We start from the raw sequence: 12,204 nt of genomic DNA, 5'->3' as shown, positions 1-12,204 counted from the left end.
CAAGCATGGCTGGGCTCCTGACCCTAACCCTGACCCTGACCCTGCTCCTAACCCTGACCCTGACCCTGACCCTGCTCCTGCTCCTGCTCCTAACCCTGACCCTGACCCTGACCCTAACCCTGACCCTGAGCCTTACCCTGACCCTGATCCTAACCCTAACCCTGACCCTGACCCTGACCCTGAGGGAAAGGCAAGAGAACACTCGCATTGTCCCTTGTACGCTATTAAAGATGGAATAGAAATATTTGCATATGCTACATCATTTAAAAAAAATCAATATTTCAAACACATGTTGGTGGAAAACATGTGGAATGAACACAAATATTTGTCACTTGAAGGTCAGATGTCTAAACATTTGACCAGCTTTTTATTCTCATAATATACAGAGTGTTCTGCTCATATTCTTCACTCTGCCTCTAAAGACTGTGTCCTAAGTAGCCGAGCAAACTACTAGATTTACACTCCCTGGCCGTTGTTCCCACATGTGCCTCCTCCGCCAAGACCAAATAAAAGTTAAAAGGTCTCTTTTATTTGATCACTAAAAACCATGGCCCTGTTGTAAAAGAGCTTAGCATTGGTGGCATGTTTTATCACGATGCCTTTAAGTCATTTCATGCTCCAATTCTCTCTCCCGCCTTTTTTGTGTGTCTTGAGTAAGAAATGAATCCCAGACAGGTGCGAAGACGTGGTGGCAGACGTTTGTATCCAGAATATCTCCAGGAGACAAGGTCTTGACTGCTGGTTTGGACTTTGTTTAAGGCGCCACGGTGCAGTGAGACGCTGTAGTGCGCCCAGGCCAGATGATACAGGAAGTCAAGTATCAACCCGCACACACGTGCCGGGACAGGAGGTTAAATAAGATGGCTGTCGGGCCCACCAGTCCAGCTCGGAGCATGTAGAAATTGGGATAGCTGTAAATAAGATGGCTGTCAGGGCTGTCAGAGGGAAACCCGCACGCTCTGAGGTGCACAATTACACACCTTCAAATGCTTGAATTGTCAGTGTGTAAATAGCATACACACCTGCACACACACACACACCTTACCCATCTTTGTGCTACAGATAGACGCGGTGTAAGTGACAGCTGGGCAGACACACGCTATGGCACCAGCACGCGCACACGTCTTGAAGGGGGCTGGAGAGACAGGGGGCTAAGTGACACAGGGACAGACGGCCTCAAACAAACACTGAGGAGACGCCACTAAGTGATGGACACCCACACACACAGCCCGCTCCTCGGCTAAGTGGAGCTGAAGGTAGCAGTCAGGCAGCGGTAAGGGTTTGTCTGAGCGTTCATCACTGGGTTTATAGAAGTGCCACTCACGCGCACACACACACACACTCCCAGAGATTGATGGGCTGGTTGTCAGTCTTCATTGGCTCTTCACCTCCTCTCTGACCAGGTTTCTGGCCCATCTTAACGTGTCCTTAATCGGCCGGGGGAAAATTGAGGTTTTAATACCTGAAAACAGAGTCCAATTGAACATTTTTGGGCGTGTCTTCAGATTTATAAATACAGTTTCACTTTAAAAATGTAATGCTCGTGCATGTATGTGTTTGAGTAACTGATCAGATCTTGACTCTCTTCACAGGAACAGGGTTCGCCACGTGTAATATCAAAGAGAGCGCCGCAGACAGCGACGCGGACCTCGACGTGGACGGAGACGACACCTTAGAGTACGGCAAGGCCCAGTACACCGAGGCCGACATCATCCCCTGTTCTGGAGCGGGAGAGGACCAAGGCGAGGCCAGGGAGAGGGAGGCGCTACGAGGAGCCGTGCTCAAGTATGACGCATGGACACCAGCCTGTGTCGACCCTGGTGAACGCACACTGATGGCTCATGTCCACATTTGTCTCTCCTGCAGTGGCGGGATGCCCTCCAACAGAATAACGCCTGAATTCTCCAAGTGGGCCAATGACGGTAAATAGAGCCGGGCCATTTGTACTCTATAGGTTCTAAATTGTTGTTGATGAATTGCGCCTTTATTATGTGTTTCACCTGTGGTTACAGAGATGCCTTCAACAAGCAACGGAGAAAGCAGCAAAACAGAGTCCAGCACTCCTTCAGCTTCCTCTGCCCCGCGCACGTGTAAAAACAGTGAGATTGAAAAGTACGTTACACAGATGCCCATTTGGACCACATCGTAATGTAGGAGAAGAAGTAGGGCAGGCTAAAATAGCAACACGCTAGCGTGTAAAACTTTCTGATGAGTTCTCTAACTCACAGTAAAAGTGTAGCTGTTGTATAGATTCTGGTTTTTATAGTGTGACAGCGGCAGGTGAGGCCTCCTCAGGTATTGATTTTCCCTGCTGTCGGGTTCTTTCATGGCACAGAGGTGCCACAGAATCACAAGCAGTCTGGGCAAAAGCTTAGCTTTACGCTGGCCTTCACACACGCACCTGCCATTAAAATCCCGTCATAGATTACACAATATTATCTAACTAGATTAAACTAAATGCCTAAAAACTAACTAACCCTAAAGATTGAAAGTTTATCATTACCTAAAAAGGTGAATTATATAAGCAGAGTAATATTGTAATATTCCCTGAAAGCTGCATACGAAAGTTGCAATAACCATGTCATAGTGACCCGTGACTCACACACACACACACACACACACACACACACACACCACACACACACACCACACACACACACACGCGCGCGGCCCATCTATTAGATAGCCTGGTGCATTTAAGTGTGGGTGTGAAAGGCCAACACTCCATAATACCCTCATTTCCATCTTCTCATCCATATTCTTCCACAAGCAAACAATCTTGTGCAGACACACACACACACACACACACACACACACACACACACACACGCTTGCATACAGGCTCTCCCCTGCATGTGTAATAGAGGTCAGTTCACTGAAAGAAAGAGAAACATTGTTGGGGAAAGAGATGGATTTGGTTGATTGGTTGCTTCTGCATGTCTGGCATATTCTCCCGTCCTTTTGCCCCGTCTGATCTCTCTCACACACACTGAGCTGGGGTCAGACTGCTTGTTGCCTTTCATCCCAGCCCCTATTTCTTAAAGTGATTTCCTTTGTCCACCCTTACACAAACACCACTCTCATTTCAGGTTTCTCCAACATTCCCTCTTCAGTCATTTTCTCAGGTGAAATGTTGGTATGACTGATTACAGCCTTAAAAGCATTATTTTTTCTTGGCAGCAGCAGCTACACAAGAGGAAAGGAACAGAATCTGAATGGGGAAAGGTTAAACTAATGCTTAACCGTTTAACACCGTTCTGACTGCATGCAAAAAAGCTACATTTAGGCCAATCAATCCGCGCTCGGTGTGTGTTCCCCATATTAAATATCAGCAAGTTGAGATAACTGGTGAATAAGCAGAGCAGCTTGAGTCGTATTGATCAGCAACACCAGACGAGAAGCGTGTGTGGGTGTGTTTGCAGATGTTGTCTTTGGGTTGCAGCATCCTGGTTTCACCAAATGGGTGTGAGAGAAATGGATTTAGACGCCTGAGTGACGGCAGCAGGCTGCGCACACACACGCACACACACACACACACACACACACACACACCGCTTTGGGTCAATAATGAGGCTGTACATTCTATGGAAATACATAGTAATAATATTGGGTTAATTGAAGGTGAATAATTTCTTCAATTCAAGTTTCAGGTGATTTTTTTCAACAGGATGTGGTTTTACGGCGATATTTTTACGGTCACCGCCGTATAAACAGCTCGTGTTGTAACAGGATGCTGTGTCTGAGGTTTTAGTGACCACCTGAAGCAGAACGTGCCTTAATCTAAGCATCCATTTAAAGAGAACCATCTGTATGTTGAATGATTGCAGTGGAAGCAGCAGTCGGCCAGCGAGCTGGGAACAATTCCCCGTCTCTGTCTTCTCCACTTGCCATAAATGCACGTATTTGTGGAGCTTCTGTGCCTCTCCGTTCCCAAATGAAAATGAGATTTGTCTCTTTTGGTTACATTGATACATTGTGCTCGTGTGTGTGTGTGTGTGTGTGCCTGTGTGTGTGGACGTATGTGGGGCTCTGCACAGGGCAGCGTTAGTGAAATCTCCCGTTCTCTGATCCCAGATGGGTAATGATCTGGTCGCCTCCCGGGGCGTCCTCGTTCCCCTGCTCATTCCCCTGCAAGATAAATGAGCTCTCCCTCTCTCTCACTCTCTCTCTCACTCACACACACACACACACACACACACACCACACACACACACACACACGTAGACTGCCTGAGATGCTCTTTCCCCTCCAAGATAAATGGCCTCTCCAATGCCGCCAATGTGATTGCTGCCAAATTTGGTGCTCCAGCTGGAACAATGCGGAGAGATTTCCATGTGGTTTCTGCAAATAATTGAATCTGTCCTCAATTTGCAAGTGATGAAGCTGGATTTCTACCCTTCACCTCCCCAGCACACACTCTCGTACACACACACACACACACGCGTCCGCTGCCTTTTCCTCTCTGTCGTTATTGTTGCCGTTAAGCCACATTTCTCTCTCTTTCTGCCTTCTGTCTTTTTCCCATTTTTCTTTCCTCGGTGTCCTCTGTCTCAATTTTTCTCCTACACTTATGGAACACCGCCCTCCCATTCCCTTTTGCTGTCTGAACCCTGCACAGAGACGTGCACACACACGGGACTGAGGCAGGGGAAATCAATAGTGACTTAAATGTTTTATCATGGTGTGTCAGTGTAGTTAAGGCCTCTGTTAACCGGCAGCAGCAGGAGAACGATGCTCTAAGGGGAATTACTGCTGCTTGTGACACAGCACATGCACGTGGAAGATTTATTTCACACATGGTGGCCAAAGCAAGGCTAAAACATTGTCCCAGAGTAGTTTTTGTGAATTAATTCCAGTGTAATTGTATCACGGGGGTGTGTGGAGGTGTTGAGAGTGAGGCCAAAATGTAGGTGGACAGTAGATTAAGACACAGACCTGATTGAGATGGATGTTGGAGGTCTTCAGCCACACACACACACTCACACACACACTCTAATGAAATGAGGAATGGTCCCACACACGTTGCAGACAGAGCGCTAAATGGAGGAGAGGCACAACCATCTATCTGCCCCTGTCAGACTTTCCTCTTTGCCTGTCAGCGGAGGGATGACTGGATATGGAAATGCAGCACAATTTTACCTTCTTTCACTCTCAAAAGCCCAGTGGGCCTGTAACCAAGATGCTGTGTGACTGAGCTGTATTTCAGCCTAACCCTTCCTCTTAAGTTTTATGATTAGAGGTCCACAGATCAAGGCCAAAGCTTCAGGTTAAAAGCTGGCGAGCCAGAGCTCGGTCCCTCTGTGCTCGCAAACATGAAGCCACACACAAGCAATCAGACGACATCTTAGCAACATAAGGCTGTGAATCAAAGTGCAGCATGTCAAAGTACCATGATTTCCCATTTTGCCAGCAGAGAGGATGACAAATGATCATTTCTTGTAATCTTAAAGGGAAGCAGCCTTATTGTCTGAGTGAGTTTAGAGGTTATTTTTAACCAAGTAAAGATTTTAAAAGGCACTCGTTTGATGGACAAACCCCAGCCACTCTGTTCAGGCCTAGTATCTCCTGACACTTTATAAGCTAGCAAGCTAATCAAGGCTAAATGGCTTTTTACAAGCTCGGAACTAATAAGATGGGAGGGTAAAGTAGTTTATAGGCCATGAGCTGGCGAGTCCCAAACAGGTTTTTATAGACATTAGGCAGCAGTGGGGTTACTTGGGGAGGGGGTACGAAGTGGCAAAGCTAACATAAGTAGCCGTTTTGAAAATGGTGCAAACCTAAGCAGATGCTAAGAAAGTCCTTGGTCCAGCATCCCTGTGGCTGCTGCTGCTGGAGGAGGAAATGAAGTCCTGTCACACACACTTTGGTTTCACCCTTCCCTCCCTTGCTTTTCCTTCTTCATCCAGATCAATACAATAGATCAGCGAGCTATCAGACTGCGAAGTGACTGTATCACCTTAATCACACACCTACACACAATCTGGAGAATGTTGGCGTGGTTATAATTTACAAACGCCGACCTTGTGCGGCCTCGTCTCAGCCATCATCAGTCGCGGCAGCGTCGCTGTGCTCTCTTGACTCGGACGTATTGATTTAGTTATCGCCGCTTCATATGCTGTCGGACAGTGTTAAATGCACATTTTCCGTTATCGTGCTGCACATTAATCAATGGCTGCTCAGGGGCAGGGAGTCAGGGAGGGGTGAGGATGGAATAAAGAGAGAGAGAAGTGGATGCAGTTTACATGCACAGTTTAAACGGGCTACGTTCTGAATCGGACTTTGGCGTGTCGTCAGAATTTGTTCCTTCTCCCAGTTTAAACGCCACAGAGAAAGTGGGCTAACTCGAGTCAATACGGCCTCTTGACTTGTTCCGTCCCATAACCACTGGAGTCAGGCAGCAGTCCGGCACTTCAAACAACAACTTTGTAGCGTCGTAGGTAATGTTCGCTTCGCCTGTTGTGGAGGTGAGATGCGCGCTCTCCTTCGGGGTAATTGATGGATTTCCAGGGGCAGGCAAGAGCGCTGAGGGCTAATGCTGGCTTTGTTGAATGGTTTTGTTCCGTGGGTCACAGGCCAGCACGGAGGTTGTGGAGCAAAGCGACATGTATTGTCTAATTTTTCTCCGATTCATGCCTATACATGCCGGAGCATATTGATTTCCTATCGTATTATCTGCCCCGATTAGATGGACTGAAGGGTTTACATCCACTTAAGCTGTCTAGTCACAGTCAGATTTAGGCAATAATTAGTGTTTTGGAGTGTCCGGTAAAGGTAGTGACTGAGGGATAAATGGGAAAAGAGGGGCGGAGTCTGGAAAACTACCACAAGCACATATGTAGATTTAGAACAGACTTTTAGATCTGGGTCTGAATGAATCCCTCACCCTGTCACCGTTCCTCTTCTCACCAGAGTAACGGAGGAGGAGTCCACGGCCACCACCATGGAGGCTCTGAAGGCCCGGATCAGAGAGCTGGAGAGGCAGATACAGCGAGGAGATCGATACAAGTGTCTCATCTGCATGGTCAGTATCCACATGGCTGCACACCCACCTTTAAGGGAGGCATGAAGCAGGGAGAATGTTTTAGGCAAGGATGGATTCCATCAGTAGGTCGAACATGTAATTACAGACCGGACACAACTGGAGCAGCCTTTACTGACGTCCCCTTAAATATTGTGCTTGAACTTGTCAAAATCTGCTTTGCATAATATAAAAATGGTAATTATATCTCATCATAAAGACATAAAAATCACAGACATGTCACAGTCCGGGCTCATGGCAGGCAGAGGCTATTAGGATTGCTCATTATGGGGTGTGCCACCCCTGTAGGCACAGCTCTGATCACCAGGAGCCTGCTCTCATCCCCTCACAACCATCCTTGTCTCAATGCTAAAGCGGCGCTGATGTTGCGTTCCAGTGGTTTCTGCTCTTGCATGGCTTTGCAGGTCAGCTGGATTTGTGATTGATCAGAACCCTCCACTCCCTGGTTCAGTCCCGGTCCCACATGTAGCTTATTGATTGGACTCTTGGGTCAATAATATTTAGGCACATGGTCTTTTTGGAAATATTCCCACTCATCAGAAGCTTGATATGATTCCACCTGTTCTCCGCTTGTGCTCCCCGCTCTGTGTCAAGTACCGTCCCCTCATCCTTCAGCATTGTGGTTCACGCAGTGTGTGTGTGCGTGTGCACGTGTGAGTGTGTGTCAGCAAAGAGAAGCATGTAATTACTAACGCCAGCGCTTCCTAAAGGTCGCCGTGTGCCCGAGGTGACACTGAGGGCAAGACACAGCGATCGATCACTCGCTGCCCCTCGGACACACGGCTCCTCTCCGCTCATCCGTCACTGTCCTTCATCACACACACACACACACACACACACACACACGAAGAAGGTGTGCGCGCTGTTGACACACCGTGCATCTCATTCGTCTCTGTCTTTAAGTTGTCACCGCGCCGCTTCCCTGTCATTGCGTGATGTCACGGACGGCTCTGCACATTCAGACCTCCCAGTTCTGGTCCACTCACCTGAGCTGTTGGGGACGACCCAAACTTTAAGCTCTTAAAGTTGGCATTTGTCAAGGCTGCAGTGAGCGGATCAGGTGTTTGTGTTCGGACAAATACTTTAGCACAGACAGTTGTTCAATAGGCCCTGCGAGACCCAGGATCCAGCATTTGTCCCGTGATTTTAAACGGATCTGTTGTAGAAACTTGGCACGTGAGGCTAAGGCAGGTAAATTAGCATCATCACAACGTGCCCTTCCCCAAACGTGATCCTCTACCTTCATAAATGTTGCAGAAGAAGAAAGCAGACAAGTTTTCATGGCAGCTTAGCCAGTTCATCTACATAAAGCGCTCTTTTACCATGTGTGTTTGCTGCACTGTGGTGAGTGTGTGTGTGTGTGTGTGTGTGCGTGTGCACGCGCAATTAGTTCAAGCCCAGTTCTATGATTAGCTGCCCCCTCTTCCCCCTTCCACCCCTTCCCCTCCCTTCCGCAGAGGAAGCCTGCTCTCCAGTCAGGCACAGAGATCAGGAGCCTAAGGGTGTGGCCAGGGCCGCGGCCGCTGGCCAATGAGGTCGGAGAAAGGCAGGCTAAGTCCCTCCCACTTGGCCTGTACTGCCTGTATAGGGGCCTTGTGATTGGAGGCTACGGCAGCAGCATAAAGAGGCTCCTCCCACAGCCCGTACGGAGGGTAAGGCACTCCCTCCCTCCTCCGCTGCTGTTTCTCCCCCATCCCCCCCTCCTCCCTCATCTCTCTGTTCTTTTCTAAAGGAAAAGAAGTGAGCACCCAATGAAATTGGGTCCATTCATGGCCTCCCTCATCCTCTCCTCCCTCTGCCTGACTCCCACCGTCTCTGCTTGCTGCCTGCCCCATGTTGTGTCCGTGGTTTGTGTACAGGTTGCTGGTTCCGTTGCTCCCCATGCTGCCTTGCTGAGTGGGTCTGTGGCTGTTGGCTGTGTTGTGCCATGGTTGGTGGTGGTTTAATGTCCTGGGTCAGGGATGTGCAGTGTTGTATTGGATCATTTGTAAACATCTCTGCCCCTTGTGATTCAAACCTACTCTTTTCTTTCTCTGCATCCCTTTGCAGGACTCCTACACGATGCCGCTCACCTCCATCCAGTGCTGGCACGTCCACTGTGAAGAGTGCTGGCTCAGGACTCTGGTACGCGTGCACACGTTTGCACACACTGTCCGTCCCAGCGGGATTTATGTCCGTGCACATCACATTTATCCAAACCTCTTAAGTTCTGCCCAACATTCTAATTTTGTCTCGTCAATGTGTCAACGGTCAGGTCACGTCCTTCCTCAAAGCCTGACATTTAAGACATTTAATAGTCAAAAAGTAAATCAAATGGCACTTTTAGCTTCACTGAACACCAAAAAAAAGGATGGAAAATTCCTGAATCTGTGTTTTTCCCACCATGCACGAACACAAACACAAAGGAAAAGGCGTGCACGTTCTGTTCTCAGCGGGAGGGTTCAGATGGAACGGTCCCCAAAAGGCCTGTTAAATATGTTGGAATAAAGTGGTCTACTTGAGTCCTGCAACGTGCCCTGGGTGCCCCAGCACACACACACTGGTGTGGCTGGTTATTAGTTAGGCTAATACATTCAGTGGTGTGTAATTAGCTGGTGCTAATGTGGTAAATGGAGCGCAGTGGTCCTGCTGCTGGGAGGATAAACAGGTTTTTCATTGCCTCACTTTGTTTTTTCTCCTCCTCCCCTCTGCGCCTCCCTGTTGCCTCTTTTCCTACATCTGCTCCCTCTTTCTATTAAAATCATGAATTTGCTCTGACATGTTTGCCCCCCTTGAGCCTCATCGATATCCTACTAGCTGTTTTAGCTACCGTTAGCATCCGAACAGAGAGGGGGGGCGGATGTACGGACAGCTGAGCTTAGATTTGGCTGAAACGCGTCCGATACCAGCTCCTGTAGAACACTGGGGTGGTTTTGAAAACTCTTTTGTTGTTACCATCACAGATTGTTTCCACGTGTTTAAATGTGTGTGTGGGCAGCGGTGAATCTCCCCGTCCCGGCTCTAATGTATGGAGCATTAAAGCCGTAGCCTGGAGACAGCTATAAAACCAGGAGGGCCACGCTGATCAAAGTAAATGCCTGGGAATCTAGTTAACGTCAGCTCAGCCCCTCGCTGCTTTAATGAGCGATGCAGCTGGAGCGCAGCATGACCGGCACACACCCACACACACTTCCTATCCACAATAAACACGATTGCCCGTTTGAAACACACGCAAACACATTCTGGTGTAAAAAAGGAGCAGTTTTTTTTCCTCCTGCGAAGGCTTTGTCTCCACCCTTTCTCCTGCGTCCCGCCTCAAGACCTTTCTGAGTTCTCCAGAGCCACAAATCCTCTCAACAGGGGATCTTTAGATCTGTCGATCGCCAGCACCACCCACCGCCGAGTGTGTGCTCACCCTATAGCGTGTATTCCATACGGTCCTCGCTGCTTTTCAGACGGTGAAAAGGCCCGACTCTTGTGTTCTGGCCTACAGCTCCGCCTACTTTAATCGTTCAATTGGCGAATCAAACCTCACCGTTGTCCTCCCTCCTTCACAGGGCAACAAGAAACTGTGTCCGCAGTGCAACACCATCACCTCACCTGGAGACCTGAGGCGTGTCTACCTGTAAAGAGCACACACACGGCCATCCCATTCTTCCTTAGCGACCCGTTCATCTGCTTCCACCGTCGATTGCCATTCGTCCTTGCCGTCACGCGGACCCTCCGAGAGAGGGGGCCACCGTCTCTGGCTCCTGGGAGACACTGAAAGACTGAGCTGTACTGACTCTGCTTGACCAGTAAAGACAGAAGGAGGAGGGATTATTTTTGCTCTTCTTCACCGTGCGTGTGACTGGAGGTGCCCTCCGGAGACCTCACACATCCAACTAAGCCCTGCTGAGACCTGGAAGCTTCCTGTGACGAGAGCTGAAAGGAACTTCTTAATACAAATAATAAAGACTTTTTTTTTTGCCTCTGATTGACATTTGGTGGCGCTGGACAACAGGCTCCGCCCTCAGCGTCCAACACGGAGCTTGGTTTGCTTATTTTGCCCCCGACTCCATAGAGAAAACGTCCCTAAATGCCCCGTAGCTTATGTGAATCTTAAAGAAAAAGGCCACTGAAGCTGAGCTTTCGACCAGACGAGCGCAGCGTGATGTTTGACTCCTCCTCCACCACCTCTACTTTCTCCTCCCCCCGTTTCTCCCTTTTTTGTGGTGTCCTAGTGAAGTAAACCAAATTTCTGAGACGCAGTGCAAGCACATGTAATATAGTTCTATGTATGTTTACAATGTTGAGTGTAAATGACATAGAGAGCATACACACAGATGCAAACAGAAGTATATAATATCAAAGTCCTCTTTTTGTTGGGTTTGATTTTGATGAGTTTCAAGGAGGCAAGTGGCTAAAAAACTGAATCTGTCTGTATTTTATAGAAAAAAAATTCACTCAAAGATCCATCTTAGTTTAATTTCAATGTACAGGAATTAAAAAAAACAAACTATGATGACTAGATGGTTCCGGTTTAGGTGGTGTAATTATTTTGCAGAGTCCCTGGAAAAAGAAAATGGACTGAATCTTAAATTTTATAGACTCCTATAGTGCACACAGGCGCCCTTTAGGTGTACCACAGAAGCCCCTCCTGTCAGAGCCCACATACTCCAATCAAAGCTTTTTCAGTTTTTATGCGTCTGAAAAGGAAGCCTTTGTCATTCTTCCATCAAATGTATTGCTGGGGGAAAAAAATGAAGTGGCGACAGTGACGGACAGGTTCATGCAAGACCACCGGGGTTCAACTGGCAACCTCCAGAACCTGCAGCACCCCCCCCCTCCTCCTCCCCTCAGTCCTCTTCTTTACGGCAGCAGCAACCAAGGTGGTGGTGTGCTTTGTGTTTGTAAAACTATGTATTCTGTGACGTCTGTATTGTTGTAAGAAATGCCGAGGAAAAAAATGAAAAAAATAAAAGTTCGCAAATACCAAGTCTGGACTCGTTTAAAACCCAGGGAGGGCAACCTTGCTGCTTTTGCACCAGCGGCGTGATCACTTTCTTTGAAGATATAAATTACTGACCACTAGACACTGATTTTTATCCCCTTTTATATTTATCAAGTCAACACGTGGATGTTGCTATGAAGCCAATGGACAGTTGAGACATTTCTGGACCAATACTGCCACCTGGCGGTCACAT

The 12,204-nt window shown here is 48.1% G+C and overlaps 1 protein-coding gene across 6 annotated transcripts in view; it reads left to right on the top strand.

The window, feature by feature from the left end:
* The window catches only part of rnf220a (ring finger protein 220a), a 105,831-nt gene extending 93,835 nt beyond the window's left edge, over window positions 1–11,996 (top strand). For 2 of the 6 annotated variants that reach the window (XM_057056349.1, XM_057056347.1), the window contains exons 9-16: window positions 1,593–1,785; window positions 1,867–1,922; window positions 2,013–2,112; window positions 6,910–7,021; window positions 8,497–8,691; window positions 8,899–8,969; window positions 9,089–9,163; window positions 10,576–11,996. In XM_057056349.1, the coding sequence (XP_056912329.1) occupies window positions 1,593–1,785; window positions 1,867–1,922; window positions 2,013–2,112; window positions 6,910–7,021; window positions 8,497–8,691; window positions 8,899–8,969; window positions 9,089–9,163; window positions 10,576–10,630 (857 nt within the window). In that variant the 3' untranslated portion in view covers window positions 10,631–11,996. The remainder of the gene's footprint in view (window positions 1–1,592; window positions 1,786–1,866; window positions 1,923–2,012; window positions 2,113–6,909; window positions 7,022–8,496; window positions 8,692–8,898; window positions 8,970–9,088; window positions 9,164–10,575) is intronic. The other 4 variants (XM_057056352.1, XM_057056351.1, XM_057056350.1 and 1 more) reach the window with 3 other exon arrangements.
* The last annotated feature ends 208 nt before the right edge of the window (window positions 11,997–12,204 follow it).

Source organism: Takifugu flavidus, chromosome 15, assembly GCF_003711565.1.
Source record: "Takifugu flavidus isolate HTHZ2018 chromosome 15, ASM371156v2, whole genome shotgun sequence".
Taxonomy (NCBI): domain Eukaryota; kingdom Metazoa; phylum Chordata; class Actinopteri; order Tetraodontiformes; family Tetraodontidae; genus Takifugu; species Takifugu flavidus.
This window is presented reverse-complemented; position numbering and strand designations above follow the sequence as displayed.